Below are 17,111 nucleotides of genomic sequence, written 5' to 3' on the forward strand. Positions count from 1 at the left end.
ATACTTGTGTAGTGGTTCTGTGAGGTTTCTGCTTTGATCTGTGTCTCCAGGGTTAAAGTGGGACAGCAAGGTTAAGGAAAAGAACGCAATGTTAAAGTGGGAGACAAAAGAAGTTATCACCCTTTGGATTAAAAAAAAAGTCAGCCTACTTGCCTGATTCTCACAGGGATGTGACCAGAGCTGCGCAGTTCTCTGGAAGCCTGTTTGATACCCTCCCACACATTCTCTGATCTCTTTATTCTCTTTTCCCACAGGTCTGTGACGATGGAAGAGAAGGTCCATCATCGAGAAGCCTGAACGGTGATATCAGGACAGCATTTGAAACCCTGGAGATACTAGTCTGACATACAAGAGGCAGCAAATATGTTGAAGCCAAGTGGACTTAAAATCCCCGGCAGGGCAGGGAAGCACTCCAGCCCCGTGGGACGAGCGTCGGGGACGACTGCAGCTGCTGTCACCACTGGTTCAAAAGAAGGTAAGGACTTGATCCAGCTGGGCATGAGCTGACCCAGGTTATGACCAGCTTTAAAGGCAAAGGCCCAGTGGTGCCAGTGTTCAATAGGATGTGAAATTCCTTGTTTTGTAAGATTTTGAGCATGGATCAAATCAATGGCCTGTCTCTCCCACTTAATATGCAAAATGGGCAAGTTGTAGAGTGGGTGAGATGGATGGATCCTTTGGTGTTCAGAGCGGACAGGTACTGCCTCCTGTCTTGCTTGTTTGTGTATGTGTGATTGCTCTGTGATTGGACCTGTCCAGAAGCACGAGATTCCTAAGATGCATAGCCCCCAGCCCAAGTTTGGGCAGATTTAGCTGACAGTGGTTTTTAGCCACTCACAAGATGTTGTGCTGTGGCGTGCTCTCCATACAACTGCAGGATATTCAGAGAGGGCACTGTGTATGCGTGCCTTTACATCCATTAACGAGGAGCTGGTAATAATTAAACAAACAGGAACCTCACTCTTGACCTTCTTAGACACTGTCCTGTAATGATAGCTTCTGGCCTGTGACAATGCATGAATGAGAACCAGACAATTAAGGTAACTTGTTCTGTGCTAATTATCTCTAATTAGTGCCTTTGTTTCAACAGAATTGTTTGAAGCACCAGGGTGTGGATAATGATTTACCTAGATATGCATACACGTGCTTCACTATCCACTGATCTATATCCAGTGTATGCATAAGCTATACAGACTGCAATTATGCAGCACAGCTAACTTCAAAAGAGTTTGTAGTACATCTTATGTAGCACTTTTTCTGGCTTCTTTGACTGCTGGGTTGTTTTTTTATTAGGTACATTTTAGAAAACATTCAAGGTGCAAGTTTTGTGTGTAAGGATTTTCATTTCAATCGGGATTGTCTTTCCTTTTAGTCCTAGGGGTAGAACATCAGGAGGAGGTACTTGTATGTTTGGTATATTACACTGGAAACTTTCCTTTTGAGGAAGTTGCTGGCATCTGTGTGAGATTTATCATGCTCTTGTCCCACAATAATCCAGACCACTGCCCACATCCATGGTAATTTTGCTGTTTGCATCAATCCCAAAAATACATAGGACTTGGCAGAAGCAGAAAAGCTTTTGTTATATAGGATAATACTGGACTATTTGCTTTGGTATGCTATGACAAATTAGTCTGTGATAATGATATCGCAAAAGTGAGGGTCACCACACAGTGCTGTGTCTTTCAAGTAATGCAGAAGTATAAGTTATTCAAACAACAACAAAAAAAATACCCCACCTCTATTAATTTTCTTTTGTGCTGGGACATGTGCTTGTCCCACAAACACCCTCCATTGAGAGCTCTGCTTCAGGCACGACCTCTGCAGAGGACTTCCCTGCAAAGATCCTGCTCGCTGCTGAGCAACCTTGGCTGTGCTTTGTTATTACATGTCAGGGGCTCTGCTTTGCTCATGGATTTCTTCAGCTGAGCTTCCTCTTCTTTCAGTGACAGATAAGGGCATACATCACCTCCTATTCTGTTTAGCAAACTACGTGTTTTTTTGTTTATTTTAAACTTGTTTTAGCAGGTACTGCAAAGTCTTGATTGAGGGGCCAGTCACCACATGAGATCATGAGTTGAATTCCAGATCCTGTTGTGTAATACAGTGTTGTAAGGAGTGGAACATCACCATTTTTCTCAGCTGGGGACTTGGTCCTAGTGTTTTTTTACATTAGAGTTATTTCTTAATTTAGCATCCAAATCAAAGATAATAAAAGCTCCTTACCTCTGTTTGCTAGGAGGAAGCTCAAACTGCCAATGGGAATTTTTAGGATAAGGTTTATCTGTTTATTCTGAAGTTGTCCCCCAGATCCATTCCTGTATTTTTCCCTTTCTTCCCCTCTTAGAACCTAGCTGTGATTGAGAAATAAACTGACTAGTTAGCTACCACTAGTGAGTCTCTCAAGGCACTTCATGATGATCTTGAGGTCTCTTCCAACCTAGAAATTCTGTGATTCATGCCAAATTTATAATTGCGTGTGCATTGCAGAGTTAACTTAATTGATCTTTTATCACAAGAAAAGCTGAGGGAACAGATCCCAGGCCTGTCTTCCCATTCTGAGGCTTTGCACAGAGGCATCCCAGTGAACACAGCGCGTGTGTTGCAGTAAGAGTTGTCACAGAGAGCAGCACTGGGGTGTGATGAGCTGTTAAGCTGAATGCAGCGCTTGTTTGCTGCAGCTTCTTTGTGCCTTGTTCAGCTACACCCCTCCGTCAGCATGATAGATGCTCAGCAGAGCCAGCCAAGTGCAGGCAAAATCCAGACCTAAACTGTTTGACCTTAGCCAGAGATTTCTTAAAAATATACATGTATATATTCCTGGAAAAATGGGTGTATGGTGAAAGAAATTTCAGGAAGGGGGTGTGTGGTGGTGGTCTGTAGCTCTTGAGGCACCTGCACTGCTAGTGTTGTTGGAGTGGTGGTTGGTCCTGTGCCTTGGGATGGTGCACGGGGGCTTTGCAGGAGCTGCTGAGCTGCTGAGAGTCACTGCACGGAGCCATTCCCACCTGGAAGGTGAGAACAGAGCAGGGTGGGGCTGTTAACCTAGTGGGTGCTGTGACAGGGCTTGTAGCATCACCCTGGTGTCACCCCTAGCATCATCTTCTGGCTTCTGTATCCTTCTAAGAGCTCCTGCTGTGTGTGTGCCTGGCCTGTAACCACTCTTCCTCCTGTAAATCTCTCCAAAGGCCTGGCCAGCCCCTTGCTGCTTCCTGCTCTTCTCCTTTCCAACAAAAATCTAAAGTGATGAGAGAAGGGTACACCCCAAAACCTCGTTGGTTTGCCTGTTTGCTCCTCTTTGAGGGTGGCTGCACCTATGCTGGCTGTGGGGCCCAGCCACAGCACAGACAGTAACAGGAATCAGCTTTTGGTGGGGGGAACCCTAAGAGAAAAATATTATTTATTTTTTCCTGTTAAAATGACCTTTTTCTATTAGAGCCACGTGTCCTCATCACTGAAATCCTAACCGTCACAGGCACTGACATAAACTTCAAGGATAGCTGCAGCCAAAGAATCTGGTGGTAGATGGCCCGGAAGATTGGTTTTCATTACCCTTCCTGGGATTAATCAGGTCTGGGCCACAATGAGCCGATGGAGCTCTGCCCCATCCTCACTGTTGTTTTGCTGGCCTGCAAATATTCAAAACATATTTGAACGCAAATTCCAGGAAGATGAGTTTCATCGATGCATGATGCCCTATTCTGGGAAATTAAACTTTAATGTAACAGAAAAGAAGCTCAAACTGTTCAAGACTTAGCTGTGATAAAACAGTTTCATGTTTTCTTTGCAGGTTTGTGATATATACTTGCCTGAGTCCTTTGTCTTTTTCAGCCACGGCTGCCAACTTCAGATATTTCTGTGAGAAGTGGGAGTGCTGGTAGCTTTAGGTAGCTTTGCATTACGGGTGGCAGCCTTTTGGTCTCTCAGTGCCTCGCTGCAGTTAATTCATGGCAGTGATAAGCCAGCATCCTCAGGAGGAGGTAACTGTGCCAGCCTGAGGGCTGCTACATCTGGAGAAGTGCAGTCAGCACCCAGTGCTTTCCTTGATGTCACAGCACTGGGGCCTTTTTAACACACAGAGGGGGCAACGGCAGAGATGGGGAGGCTGAAAATAATTCTTTTGTGTTTAATGAGAATAGTGACAAGGGCTCTTCCTGCTTTACCTCCCTGTTTTGTCACCACCCATGAACGTGTCCTCGTGATATACTGGGTGGCTGCTGGATGGGAGGGTCCCCTGAAGGCACAGACTGTACATCAGGTCTTTAAACGCTGCACGAAGGAAGGGGGCTGTCAGGGTTTGCCTGACGCCAGAGGCTGGCAAACTCCAGAGGGTACTGAATTTTTCTGAACTTGTGTTGGCTCTCCGTTTACCTGCTTTTTGCCAGAAATGCATGCCAAAAGGGACTTTTCCGTGTTCTTAGGTGTTTGATAGACCAACTGAGTAAAGCAGCTTGATGTAGGTATGCAGTGTGCTTTGGATTATAAATATGGAGCTGCAATGTTGCTCCACTTGACTTGATACCTTGTGGAAAGAAGTCTCCAAGACTTGAAATACAGTTGCAAAGGAAAACATAGGGCTATCAAAGTGCAGACTTGAAATGCAACAGTGTACAGGCAGCCAGCTCCCAGCATCTCCTGCCTGTGGGAACATAGGGCTGCCTCGGAAAGACCACATGCCTTGGTTGCCTCCCAGATGAAAAGATGTTCACTCCTCAGCTGTACCTGAGAGTTGTCAGAAAGCTGTTAGAGGCAAGTGAATACTGGAAAGCTTCACCTTTTGTTACTCCTACCTTTCCATAAGCTGATAAGCCTTGTCTGCAGAAGTGCTGTGTGCTTTCTTTTATTCTTACTGGGGAATACACGAAGGTGCTTTGATTTCTTCTTTCTCTTTCCCCTAGTGCTCTGTTCATATTCTGTAGAAAGTCAAGAGCCTCTCCTCCATCTCTTGTCTCTCTTCCTTTTCCAGGCAGTGGAGATGTACCTTGTTAAACCCTACCATGGCAACTCACATCTGATGTAAAAAAAAAAAAAAAAATAAAATAAATATATATATGTATAGTCATAGCACATGAGGAAAAATTGGCTCAGTGTATTTGAGTTTTGTCCTGGAAACTATTATTCAGGATCCCCAGTTTCTTATCAGCTCACGGCTTGTCTCTTAGAGCTTTCTCAGTGTGGAAATTGTCTCCTACCTGACCTGGCACTCTCGAGCTCCCACGAGGTCTGAGGGCTTTTTGTGGTGCTATTTTGTGTTGGGTGTGCTGGCTGGCTGTAGGTGTGAGCATTTCTTATTTGTTTATTTTGGTGCAAGGTAGAGCTGAATGGGCATTTCCACTGGAAGTCAGTGGGAGAGAAGCACCTGGCATGGATTGCTGGAAAACATTGGGTTGAAGGAGCGGTGGCCGTGCTGACTGTCCCCCTCCCTTTCTCTTCTGTAAGGCTGGAACAATGGAAAAAATAAGTTCTGCTGCTTTGTGGTGACTATTTTCCTTAAAACCAGACTGAAAATTCATCTCTAGCTGCCTCAGGAGAAGGTTTCCCACAAATGCATTGGCTTTTTTCCCATGCTTCAGCCAAACGGAGTTACTACCCTCAGCCCTGTGTGCACGAGGAGTTTCTGTGCAAATCTTCACACCTTTGGGGGTCACTGTGAAGGGCTCAATATAGCGTTTGGATTTCTCGTTTCTTAAAAAGCTCACATATCTTCCCCCCCCCCTCCTGGAAAAGTCTGCTTTTGCCTGGAGATGTGAGGTGGAGAGAGAGAAGGAGCTGTGATGAATGGGTCCCCTCAGCCCTCCCAGCTGGTGGAGCAGGTGAAGCTGCTGGGAAGGGAAGCGTTCACATTTCAGCACATTTTTCTCTGCTCAGAGCAGCGCTGGAGTAACTTAGAGAAGAAAGTCTTCCCTCTTTGTGCTGCATTAACCCATCAGCTGGTTCTGGCGTTCAGCTTGCAATGCTTTTTAATGTTCTTTAATCTCTTTCTTGGTTAAAGAATGTTGTCAAAAAGGTAGGGGGTGGGGAAAAAATATACGCAGCCAGAGCTGGGCAGCACTGGGACTTCTCTGCTAGAGGCAGAAAAACCCAAACCTGTTTCATTTTCTGCAACATTTCAATGCATCCAGTCTGAACCCAGCCTAGATTCTGAATTTTGCAGATTAATCCCATCTTTGCAAATGGGCAGATGCAAATATCTATGACCCAAAGATTGTATTTGGGCATGTCTGTGGGTAACAAAACTGTTTTTCAATATTATTGCTTACAAACTGTATTGTGATGGTTAAACTCGACAGAATTACCGTTACTTCTGATGAGAAACAAATGCTCAGCACTGTTAGGATTTGTTGGTTTAGCATCCTCTTTGTAAACGCTGTATGATGCTGTTCACTAAAAACAAAAGCAAAGCAGGCTGCAGCACTGTTAAAGAGCACTCGACGACTGGCTCAGCGTGCCAGTTACACTAAATAATGTGCAGTGAGGGGTCTGGAAGCCTGAGCTGTGCTGGTTATCGGGGCAGTCACGGCTCATGGTGTTGGCTCAGCCACGTGCCCGTGAGCCACAGCTCGTGGCTTCTCTTTCCAAATCGGCCGGGGCTGGTTACGTCCTGCTGTGGTTGCTGCTGTGCTGAGATGAGCTTTGCTTCGTTTGGGCAGGAGCTGGGATGGGTTTGCTGATGAAGTTGCTGGATGCAGTTGTAGAGCTCGCTCTAGGTGGGGTGTGTGATCAGAGGTTTTGGGGTATATTTAGAGCTCACACCACAACCTGAATGTGATCCATCACCCCCCACATCGCAAAAGGCAAGGAGGCCAACAGAAGGGATGGACAGCTAGGACTCTGTGGGCTCCGTCCCACCTCCCTCTTCACAAATAAGAGGGTTCCTATGAAAACCAGATGGCAATTTTTTTTAATCAGGGTTGGATCATGCTTTGAGGCTTCTGGGAGAGGGGTGAAAAGTTCTTTTTGTCTTCTGACTTGTTTTCTAGAGGTGCAGCTGTATTCTGGGGGCTGCTTCTAGTTTCAGAGACTCAGCAGTTCTATATGGAAACGTTTCTTTGCATACATCTAGACCCCATCATCTTTAACAAGCTATACCCGCATGAATTCTGCCAAAGGAGTGTAAATCTCATCACCACCTTAGCTCCTCTGTAGGATTCGTGCCTTGCTGCTACCTTCCCCAGTGGGAAATCTTAGCTGAATGATTTTATTCATCTGCAGCAGGATTAATAGCAACATCTTGGTAAATTGACTTGGAAATCAGTTGTTTGCCCCCTCAAGTTCCTCAGGCTTTTGTTGGAGTAAATTGTCTGCAGGCATGGCAATAAGAAGTCATTTCTATTGCCTCAAGGTTTAGTTTGCAATAAAACAGAAAGGGAAGGTGTCCTTGAATGAGGAATTCACACCTAGGTAATAAGAGGAAGCTTGGACAGGTTATTCTTAGGTAATTGCTGATGGTTTGGCACTGCTTCAGTGTAGGCTTTTTTTATTAAGCTGCGAGGAAGGGTGCTGGGGCTGCCTGCCTCTGTACCGATCCATTAATTCTCACTCTCAAATAAATATGAAAGACACTAAACTACTGTTTTGTCTGAAACAAAAGAAATGGGACTGTGGTGTCCGGAGCGGCACATTGACTGGCACAGACATAAGGAGCTAATTCTTGTCTATTCAAAGGCTTTGTGCTTCTTTATTAATATTAACTTGGGGTGTTGTGCACTGGCAAATTGAGAGAAGAGACCCCACACCATGGGGCCGGGGGCTGCTATTATTTCTAGCAAACGTTTGTTTTTGCCACTTTGCTGCAGGCCTCCTGGCGTGCTCAGCAATGTCAGCTCTCGTCTGAGCCCCCAGTTAAATCCAGGCTGCAAGCACGAATGGCCATTCCTCCAGTTAGGCCAGCAATCACTGCTGAAAAATGCATCGTGGGGCCTGTGAGGTTTGATTAAGCCTGGCTTTATCTTAGCGGGCCTCGGTGTAGTGCCCACAGCAGCTTTAATCCTTAGGGGAACTGAGAGGGCAAGGTGTCGAGGAGTGTGCCTTAAAATCAGATGTCTCTGACTGCTGCAGCATCCACAGGTTATTTAGCAGCCAGCAGTAACAGCACAGCACCCACGGACACACAGCAGTCCTCTGCTCGAGGATACCTGAGGAAAACAAGTGTGTTTTCAGGGGCTGCGTGGAAGAGAAACCGCTAATGAGCGTTAATGGCTCATTAATTTAGGACAGAGAAGCGGGTTGCTGCAAAGTGTGTTTGGAAGGTTGATAGAGAATTGGTTATGGAAGGCTTCTGTAACATTGCCGCCTTATAAATGGTGCATCTAACAGCTTCATGCAGGTGTCCGCAGTGCAGGAAGGGGCCAAAGCCTCACAGTACGGTATCTCACAGTCAGTGCAGCTCCTGCCCCACTTCTCCGATAAGGTTTATCCCTGTGAAGTGTGTGGTGCTGTGTTCCCCCACCAGCAGCCCTGAAATCCTGTGCAGCAGCAGGGAACCTGGGAGCCTCCTGATCAGCACGGGGCTGCACGGGTTGGTGATGTGCACTGGTGGCAGCCTGCTTTGGGGGCAGCACAGCGGGGCTGGGGCTGGGGCTCAGCTCTGCTGGGGTGGGAGATATGTGGGCAGCACAGCTGGGGTGTAACCACTGCAACAACCACCAGAGGAGCTTTGCAAAGGGATCGCTGCAGCTGAGCACGCTTATTTTCTACCTCCCTTCCCATCACCAACATGGGGTGTTTGCAATGGCCTGCGTGTCAGTCACACAGCTCTGTTTAAATCCTCTTCCTCATGGACACTGATGCTTTCGTGAGATTTTGCATATTTGCTTCTAATGCCCACTGCATATCCAAAACCCAAATGTTTTCTGGCAGGGTTGTGGATCAACTATTTGTGTAGGACTTACATTCAGTTCACACATCCCTTTCATAAGCCACTCTGCCATCCTGCAGCAGGAATAGGTTTTGTTCTGGGTCTTCTAGCTGTGTTTTTTTCCTTTTTGTTTCATTCTGGTGGTGGTGTTCCCCCTTCTCCATTCTGTTTCCTCCCCTTTGGAGGAAAGGACCTTTGGCAGCCTTCGTCCCAAGGAGGAGTGACTTGATGTGTTCTAATAAATGCAGAAGGGCACTGAATCAATCTTTATTTAATCAGCTTTACAGGTGACATCTAGAGACGACTGGGAGTCCGATTTTAATTGTCTTAATCATTAGATGCTCTTAGCAGGATTTGATAGAGTTAATCCTTCATATTCAGTGCGCTCGTTGTGGAATGAGATGCGGGCACACGCGGAAGGCATATGGAGGTCAGACGCCCTCCTGCTCTCTGTCTGTAGCTCCTCACAGAACTGCAGGGAAAGAAAATCTGCTTCCCACAGATGTTCAGCTTATGGTGGTTTGAATATAATGAATCAAGTCCTGTTCAGCTGGGCTGATGCGGGTCTGCAGTAACGTCAGTGCGCCCGCAGTTACACCCATCCAGGGTGCAGATTTGGGGCAGAATCTGTTCCTGCATGTTCTGTCTTGAACAGTCACTAGTCCTGCAAGAGCAGATTAATGATTAGAGGCCTGAGCCAATGGTCATTGGAATCAAAGGGGAGATTCCCTTTGGTATAGATGGATTTTTGGGTGAGAACCTATAGGGTTAGTGGCTTCATACTGCTGCTCCACAGTGTGGGCTGTTGGTCTGAGATTCCTATCACACACCAGTCCTGTGTATGAGTATCCCCCTTGCAAGCAGTTAAGTTGGTGAATTGGTTTCAATAAAAGCCTTAACATATTTAGAACACGGGCACTTTGCTTTCTTTGTTTTAGGTCTACTGGATATTTACTTATTTTTCGAAAAGGTGCTAGGAAGTAATTTGTCCTTAAAAAAATAAAACTTGTATGCAGTAATAAGGTCTGTAAGAAAACTCCGTACATCACAACGCTCAGTATGAAGTAATAAAACCTGTCAAAACTGGCTGCCTGTGGCTTAAGGCTCAGAATGTGGTCGGTCTCTCTACTGCACGATGTGACCATTGTGGCACTGCTGTTTCCAGCACAGCAGCTACGTGTGCTTTTATGAGTCTCCGGGTTGTGGATGGCCCAAAGGATGCAGCAGGACACTTCAGTTGCCGAGTTTTGTGAGAATGGAAATACTTCCTGCATGGGGATTTAAATACTTGCAAAGGAAGAATGGTGAGGAACTTTGCTGTGACTGAGTCTTAAAAGATGAACGTACCCAGAGAATTTGGGAATTGGTTTGGCTGATCTAGCGTGCTGCCAGCGCTCTAATTCACAGGGACTGTTAAGCAGTAGTTAACTGCTGCAGTGGGACTATTCCCAAGTTGCTTTATGAATTCCTACCAAGCACAAGCTGCGAGTCATTGTAATTTCTGTAATTATAGGACTGCTATTCACACGTGAAACCTCCTCTGTTATAGATGCTCCAAATGCTTTCCACCTCCTGTGAAGCCTGGGCTCTGCTGTAGGTCAGTACTTACACACACAACGTAGAGAACTGGGTCTTAGCCCACGTCATCCTGTGAGTCAGGGGTGAAAGTGGGCCGGGCCACTTTTTTTAAACAAAAACATATTTTTGTTTAAAAAAAGGGGGTAAAGGCGATTGGTGGCATGGTGACTTTCTGTCCTAGCAAAGTGTGTGTAATAAAAGCGTAAAACTGATGATCAGAAATCATCTGACGAAGTTCTGAAGACGTGGCATAAGAGAGGGTTGGTTCAGATTGAATCCTCCAGACCAGTAAGACAGAGATACTGGGACTGGGAGCTTACCGTGTGCTCAGGGATGGCCAGGGCGGTACCTGGAGGGACCGTGTGTGTGTTTGCTCCAAGGAAGGGATGAGACATCCGCTGCAAATAGATCCTTTGGATTTTCTGCAAATAGAGCCTGTTGGTGTACAAATCGAATTGGATACTTAGCTCTTTAAGCCAGATACGTGGAATAAAGTAGATGACTCAGGGTTAATCTGCTCTCAAATATCTATTTTATTAGATTAGGCAGAACTCAAGCAGCCCAGCAGATCCTGTGTCGTGCGGCTCTGCGTACGGCCAGCCCATGGTGTGACCTGCACGGGAGATGTGAGCAGGGAGGCAGAGCTGTGCCTCTCCAGCCTGCAGCCCTGGGGCTGGACACAGGTTTGGCAATCAAGAGATGTTGGTATTTACCTCGAGATGTTGGTCTTTACCTCTCCTATAGATCCTCTGGGGTCCTGGGGATGCTGCAGAAGGCCCTTAAAATGTTTGGTTTTGGGGCAAATCAGGTGGAGGGTTGAGAAGGAAGGTATAGCTGCATTGCTGTTGTGTTTCTACTGGAGGAGAGACAAACTACGTATGATAACAAGCAGCACGTTGCTTGCCTTTGTGCTGGGACCATCCCTGTGGTTCAATTAACAGTGGCTTAACTCTGCTCTCTTCCAGGAGAGCTGATTCCTGTGAAAACGAGCCTCTCAGCACGCTGATAAGGAGCTCCCCAGTACCTCCCCTCGCTGTTGCTTGTCACTTGTCACATTTCTGCGCTCTTCCCTCAGGGCTAGCTTCAGACAGGGCATGAGAAAGTGGCTTGTATGGCTGCAGGCGGTGAGCTCTTGCAAAGAGAAATCTCAGGGCAGGACGTGTGTTACTTATTCCTCTGCAGCGTGAGTGTTTGCTTAATGAGAGCGTGAGCTTTTAAGCTTTTGGGGTTTTGCCTGAATTCTTGCATGTAATGATTACAATTCTCCCCTCTCAGGCTGCGGAAGGACCTCCTGTGCCTCCTTGTGTGGCACCGGCCTCAACTTACCTGCACTGGCACCGAGACCCGATGGAGCTCAGAGTCGGTTGTGCCTCCTGGAGCTATCGCTGCCATTGCAACTGCAAGCGTGGGGTTTTCTCTGAGCTTTTGGAGTTCCTTTGTTCTGCTCTCCTCTGGCAGGAGCTGGGCTGCACCGGCCAAATCCTGCAGGCTGTGTTCTGGTCTGTGTGCTGTCCAGCTGTAATGCAAAGTTTCTGCATGAGTGGGAGCAAAAGCTCAGAACAGGCAACTTCTAGGCTCTTGAAAGTTAAAATGTTGAAGGAGGAGGCTTGGATGACGCTCGAAAAGGAGTTTGTTAGTGCTTGGAGAGCTTGCTGTGCAGTATCTTTAGTTGCATCTGGGGAAACTGAACTCAAACTCTTGTCCTGTTCTCTGGCTGTGACACCTTCGATAATCTTCCAGGGCCTTAGAATCTGGAAACTGCACACGTACAATCAGTATCTCTGCTTTCTTTAAACTTTTATTTCAGAGCATTTGGATCATGGCTTCTAAGCTATTTGCAGTCAGGGAGCCTACAATTATTTTGGTTTGTTTCTTTTGATTTTAAGTGAAGAGTGGTAGTTTTTATTTCACTGCATGATACCGCCCCAACAGCATTTAGACAGACTTTGGTTAATCCTTAACCTCTGCGTAAATACGGCATGGCTGTGCAGGGCCCTGGGCTGGCCATGAGATCTTGTCCTAGGACTTGGCAGCTCTCTTATAGGGAGGACTTAATTTGTCAGAATGATTAACGAACCAACACGCTGGGGTGGAGAGGAGGTCTGGGCAGCAGCTCCCCCGTGTTTGAGCAGCGTGTAGCTCCATCTTCCTTCACAGCTCAGAGCACAGCCCTGGCTTTTATTTCCTTTTACAGCCCTAGCTGGTGTGAGCTGTGGCAACAGCCTAACCTGCACTCACTGAAGGGGGCCACGTTTTGGGTAGTTCAAGTACTTCGTGGTAGAAAGGGAAAGTAGGAAGGAGAAAGTTCTGTTTCAGTAGGGTCTGCTTCTGTTTACATTGTCATAAATTAATAGGGAGGTGCAGTAGGGCAGCCTGTGGGCTGGCCGGGCTGGTACCAGGAAATCTCGTCACTTTTAGGTGGCCGTTCCCTTTTTGTCAGAGTTTTCTGTGACTCCCCAGGGCTGGTAAGGATTCGAGTAATAGTGTTAAGAAATAAAAATAAAGCTCTGGCAGTGCTGGGACATGTTCTGGTACACAAGGCTGTGCAGCACTGCAGCTTGGCAGTGACCTCACCTGAGAGCCCGGAGCAGTATTTTGTGTGTTTTGACAGATCAGTCTAATTCTCAACAACAGCAAACGCTTAATACCGCTCCCAATTAGGTTTCATGCTATGGTTGAAAAACGTGACAGGTGGAATTAGCCCCCTTTCCTCACCCACGATGCTGTTGAGTGACGTGGGCAGGGTCTGCAGATGCCATGCAGCTCTGGCTCCTGCTCTGCTCAGCGCCGCCTCCTGCGAGCAGCCAGCTGCCACGCTTGGGATTCCTGGAAACGCACGGAGCTAACGAATGCTGCCCTGCCACCCGGGCTGGGGAAGGTGTGTGAAGGCACCGTGGTGTTCCTGATTTGTCTTCCAGCTGCAGAAATGCACCCCTGGCTTGAATTCAAGGATGGTTTAAGCTTGAGCTGGGGGCACGTGGGTCTCTGAAGTGCTGCTGGTAACGCAGCAGGGCACAGGTAGGAGCTGCACAGCACAACAGCTGCCAGGCCAGGCAAAAAGCTGGCACTGAACGAGGTGCTTTCCTTCCATCCTCGTGATTTCACTTTCCTTTCCCCTGACTGTTAGAGGTATGGCCACTCTGCACCCCTGTGGCTGCTCAGGTTATGTCCTGTGGGTGGATTTCTAGAGTTACACACACGCAGCAGCATCTCCATCGCGGTGCTTGCACAGGCTGCTGGCCTTGGAGCGGCTGATCCCCTGGTCTGGATCCAGTCTGTAAAGTAATAACAATAATTGCTCTCTTGGTGGAATAAGCCAGGCTGTTTTCTGGTACATTCCCTTCTGAATTTTATTGGCAGTGAGCTAATTTCATCATTTTTGAGTGAACAAGCCGATGGCCTTTCTGTGTACACCTGCTTGAGCAATGTGCTGCTTGGCTGCTCGTCTCCCTCGGTTAATGCTGTGGCTGGTTAGGAATAGCAGCAAAGTCCACCCGAGTGGGTTTTATGTGGGAATGGTGCCTGAGCAAAAATCCTACACTTAGAAAGGCTGTGAAATTCCAAATTGAGTTCAAAACCCTGCTGCTTGATTGCTTTTCTGGTGGAGAGAGAGCGCTGTGCTTTGCTTGGCTGCTCTTCACACTGTTGGGGTCTCGAGATAAATTTCTCCAGTTCAGGAGGTGTCCGGAGACCGCTCCTCTCTCTGCGCCAGCGCTCTGCCTGGGAAATCATTTATAAGTGCCTCATTAAAGACCTGTGTCTGCCTCTTTTCTTCCTTTTTGTCATCAGATCAGCTCACTGAGAGCAGCTGTCTTCGCTTCCCTAGCAGCACCCCCTAAACCACGCTCGTGCCGTGCAAATTCCCACAGCCTGAGGAATCGCAGACAACTGCGGGTACAACTGCAGGCGTGGTAGGGTTAGCCCGAGCTCGTTCCCAAGCTTGTCTACGCTTAGTTGAAAAGAAAAGTCTCTAAGAAGTTAGCTTTGTGCTAGATATTAAAAAAGAAGCCGACCATATGGCGTGATTACAGCGATGCAACCGGAGAGCGAGGTGCGCGCGAGGAGAGGCGGCGATGTGCGGTGCGATGCTCGGGCTGCCTGAAGGCTGGTCACCCCGCCTGCTCCGAGTAAGTGCATCCCCCCAGCTGGTCTCCTGGCCCTCCGGGCTGTCTCGTGGGTTATCACAGCGCTGGGCTACCTCAGGCTGCTCTCTTATCTCTCTTATTCTCCTTCAGTATAAATCTGAAGTATTTTTGCTTGTGCTGATCTGAGCAAGGTGACCATTTGAGGGGCTGGGGGGAAAAGAATTGTTGAAAATTTATAGCTGAGGGCTTGTTTAAATGTGAAACTAGACCCTTTAGTTAATATAAGCTATAATCAACAAAGTGAACAATGCTTCCAAGTTGCATATTCCATAGTTAGTGATTTTATTCATTATTTAAGAATGAAATCTGTATTATTCAGCAACGCACCAGCGATTGCTTCAGTGTAGCCCTAGGTTTCCACATGGGTCTGTGACTTTTTTTTCTAGAGGCTGGGGGTGGCGTGGGCTGGGGAAAAAGGCATGGGTGCTCCGTTCCTTCTGTCAAAGCTGAAACACCCTTAATATTGTGGGATTTTTGTTTTCGTTATTTATCAGGAAAACAGGATGCCGTTCCAGAGGTATGATAGATGGGCCCTGTTTTCAGGCTGGAAAATGTTAGATAACAGATTGAAGCATGAATGTTGAAATAATATGGTTTTTAAAAATAATAATTGTTTAAAAAAAAAAAAACAAGACTGTACTTGATGAATAGATCCATCCATATGCTGCAAGCTAATTATCACTCAGTGAAAAATCTTCTGTGTTCTCTACCAGGCGCTCACCTCCCTCCTGCCCCGTGCTGCCAAACACTACCTGCTTTGCATATGGTGTTGAATACCTCTGTTTATATGAAAAACTTAAAAATCCTGACATATAATAAATATCTTGTCACAGTTTCTTTCAAAAATTGTACTGAGCCAGCCTGCCGTTATCTGATCATAGCTGTAAAAGCGCAGGGTCCTCCAGCCCTCCCGTCTGCGGCGGGCACCAGGGAGGCACGTCTCGCCCGTGGCGGAGCAGATTTCGTACCAGCCAGCCTCTTGAATGGGACCTTTATAAGAAAGCCTTTGTTCAGGATGTCTGTTTGAGGTTCAGTGCCCTTCCCAGCTGCCTTGTAAAGGCAAATATCTGCCTCAATGGGCATCTCCTTGCATTCCCTGCACAGCTCCTTTGCAGTAGCTCTCATTTGTGCGCTCACTGAGTTCTCGTTTGGTTTCTTATTGTCCTCTTTCCCTTCCTCCTCCCGTCAGGTTTCTTTCTAGGCATTATTGCTCTTTTCAGAGTAGCCAGAGCTGGCGATGCTGAAGCTGTACCAGATCTTAATATCCACACCGTGGGGCTTGTTCCAGGGACCTGCAGGGGCAATAGATTTCCAGGGTGCCAGGTGCAGAGTTCATCTCCGTGCCAGTCATTACAGTCGTGTCCCCCGAGATGGGCCGTTACAGACCCAACCTTTCAGCTCTGAACTTGGAGAGCTTTCAGTCGTTGTTTCCAAGTCAGCCATAAATCTCTGGGGCTGCTTCCTCCCACAATGTGCTGCCAGGCACTCAGCTACTCCCCGCAAAGCATCGCTTTCTCGAGCGGTCACCTATCCCCTCTCTCTTTCTGCATTATCCTGCAGCCTGAAAAGGCCGCGATAAATCTTGCAGAAAACAGCTGCTTCAACGATTTGAGTTTGGGTAGAGCGGCGAGGGCTGGCTTTCACTCGGCTGCCAACAACAGCATTTCTGTGTAATCCAAGCAGCTTCGAGAAGCTCCGATTCCTCTGTGGGAACCTGGAAATCCGCGAGGCCTCAGCCCCCGAGCAGCGTGAAGGCAGCAGGCAGCCCTCCTCCCTCGGGAGACCCCAAAAGCCCCCCTGGCTTCTGCTGAGGCTGCCAGCTGAAGCCGAGCCTCTGCCCATGCAGATGGCAGCTCCCGGAGGTGCAGCAGGTTGTGCCTCTCGTCTCCTGCCTGGTAGACCAGATACGGTATTCAACAGGGACCGAGGCTTGCCTCTTGGAAAGCCGATGCTGTGGATGGTCCTTTTTTGTTCCCCTCTCTGTATGGGAAGCTCTAATCAGCTCTGCTGCGACCATCGGTTAGGGAATTTCTGTAGCGTTGTGCTTGGAGGTGAAGTGGTATCGCAGACCCAGAGAGGCTCACAGGAACCGGTGCTTGCAGTGTAAAAAGCAAGGGGTGAAGCCCAAATTGCTGGGAGTTGGCAGGTACTTGCCTGTAAAATGCTGTCCTACAGCTCTGGCTGATAGTGGAGGGCTGCAGTTTTACCAGAATTTAACCATCCCAAGTGTTTGGTGTCCTGAGCACAGGGGCAGTGCCGGGCACCCCAGTGAGACCAGATCCCCCTGGCAGCTGAGCCTCGAGCCCAGCAGCGAGCCAGGCACTAAGCTCTCGCATCTCAAGCTCTTGCATAATCCTTGCAGCAGTGAAAACATAAATTATTCCTTCCAGCTGGCACCCCTGTGGCCAGCTGCAGGGCTTTCCAGCTGACAAAATCTGCCTTGGTTTCACATGAGCCTTACGGTCCCGTGGTCATGGGACTGCCCAGACTTGGCAGGAGCAGAGCTGGCCCTGAAGCTTTCTGGCCCCTTG

The 17,111-nt window shown here is 47.7% G+C and overlaps 1 protein-coding gene across 4 annotated transcripts in view; it reads left to right on the top strand.

Annotated features, from left to right (window-relative positions):
* The window catches only part of CLIP2 (CAP-Gly domain containing linker protein 2), a 79,797-nt gene that overhangs the window by 15,858 nt on the left and 46,828 nt on the right, over window positions 1-17,111 (top strand). For all 4 annotated transcript variants that reach the window (XM_072026252.1, XM_072026254.1, XM_027445897.3 and 1 more), the window contains exon 2: window positions 255-475. In XM_072026252.1, coding sequence (XP_071882353.1) covers window positions 364-475 — 112 coding nt within the window. In that variant the 5' untranslated portion in view covers window positions 255-363. The remainder of the gene's footprint in view (window positions 1-254; window positions 476-17,111) is intronic.

The sequence above is a fragment of the Anas platyrhynchos genome, chromosome 20 (assembly GCF_047663525.1).
Source record: "Anas platyrhynchos isolate ZD024472 breed Pekin duck chromosome 20, IASCAAS_PekinDuck_T2T, whole genome shotgun sequence".
NCBI classification, from domain to species: domain Eukaryota; kingdom Metazoa; phylum Chordata; class Aves; order Anseriformes; family Anatidae; genus Anas; species Anas platyrhynchos.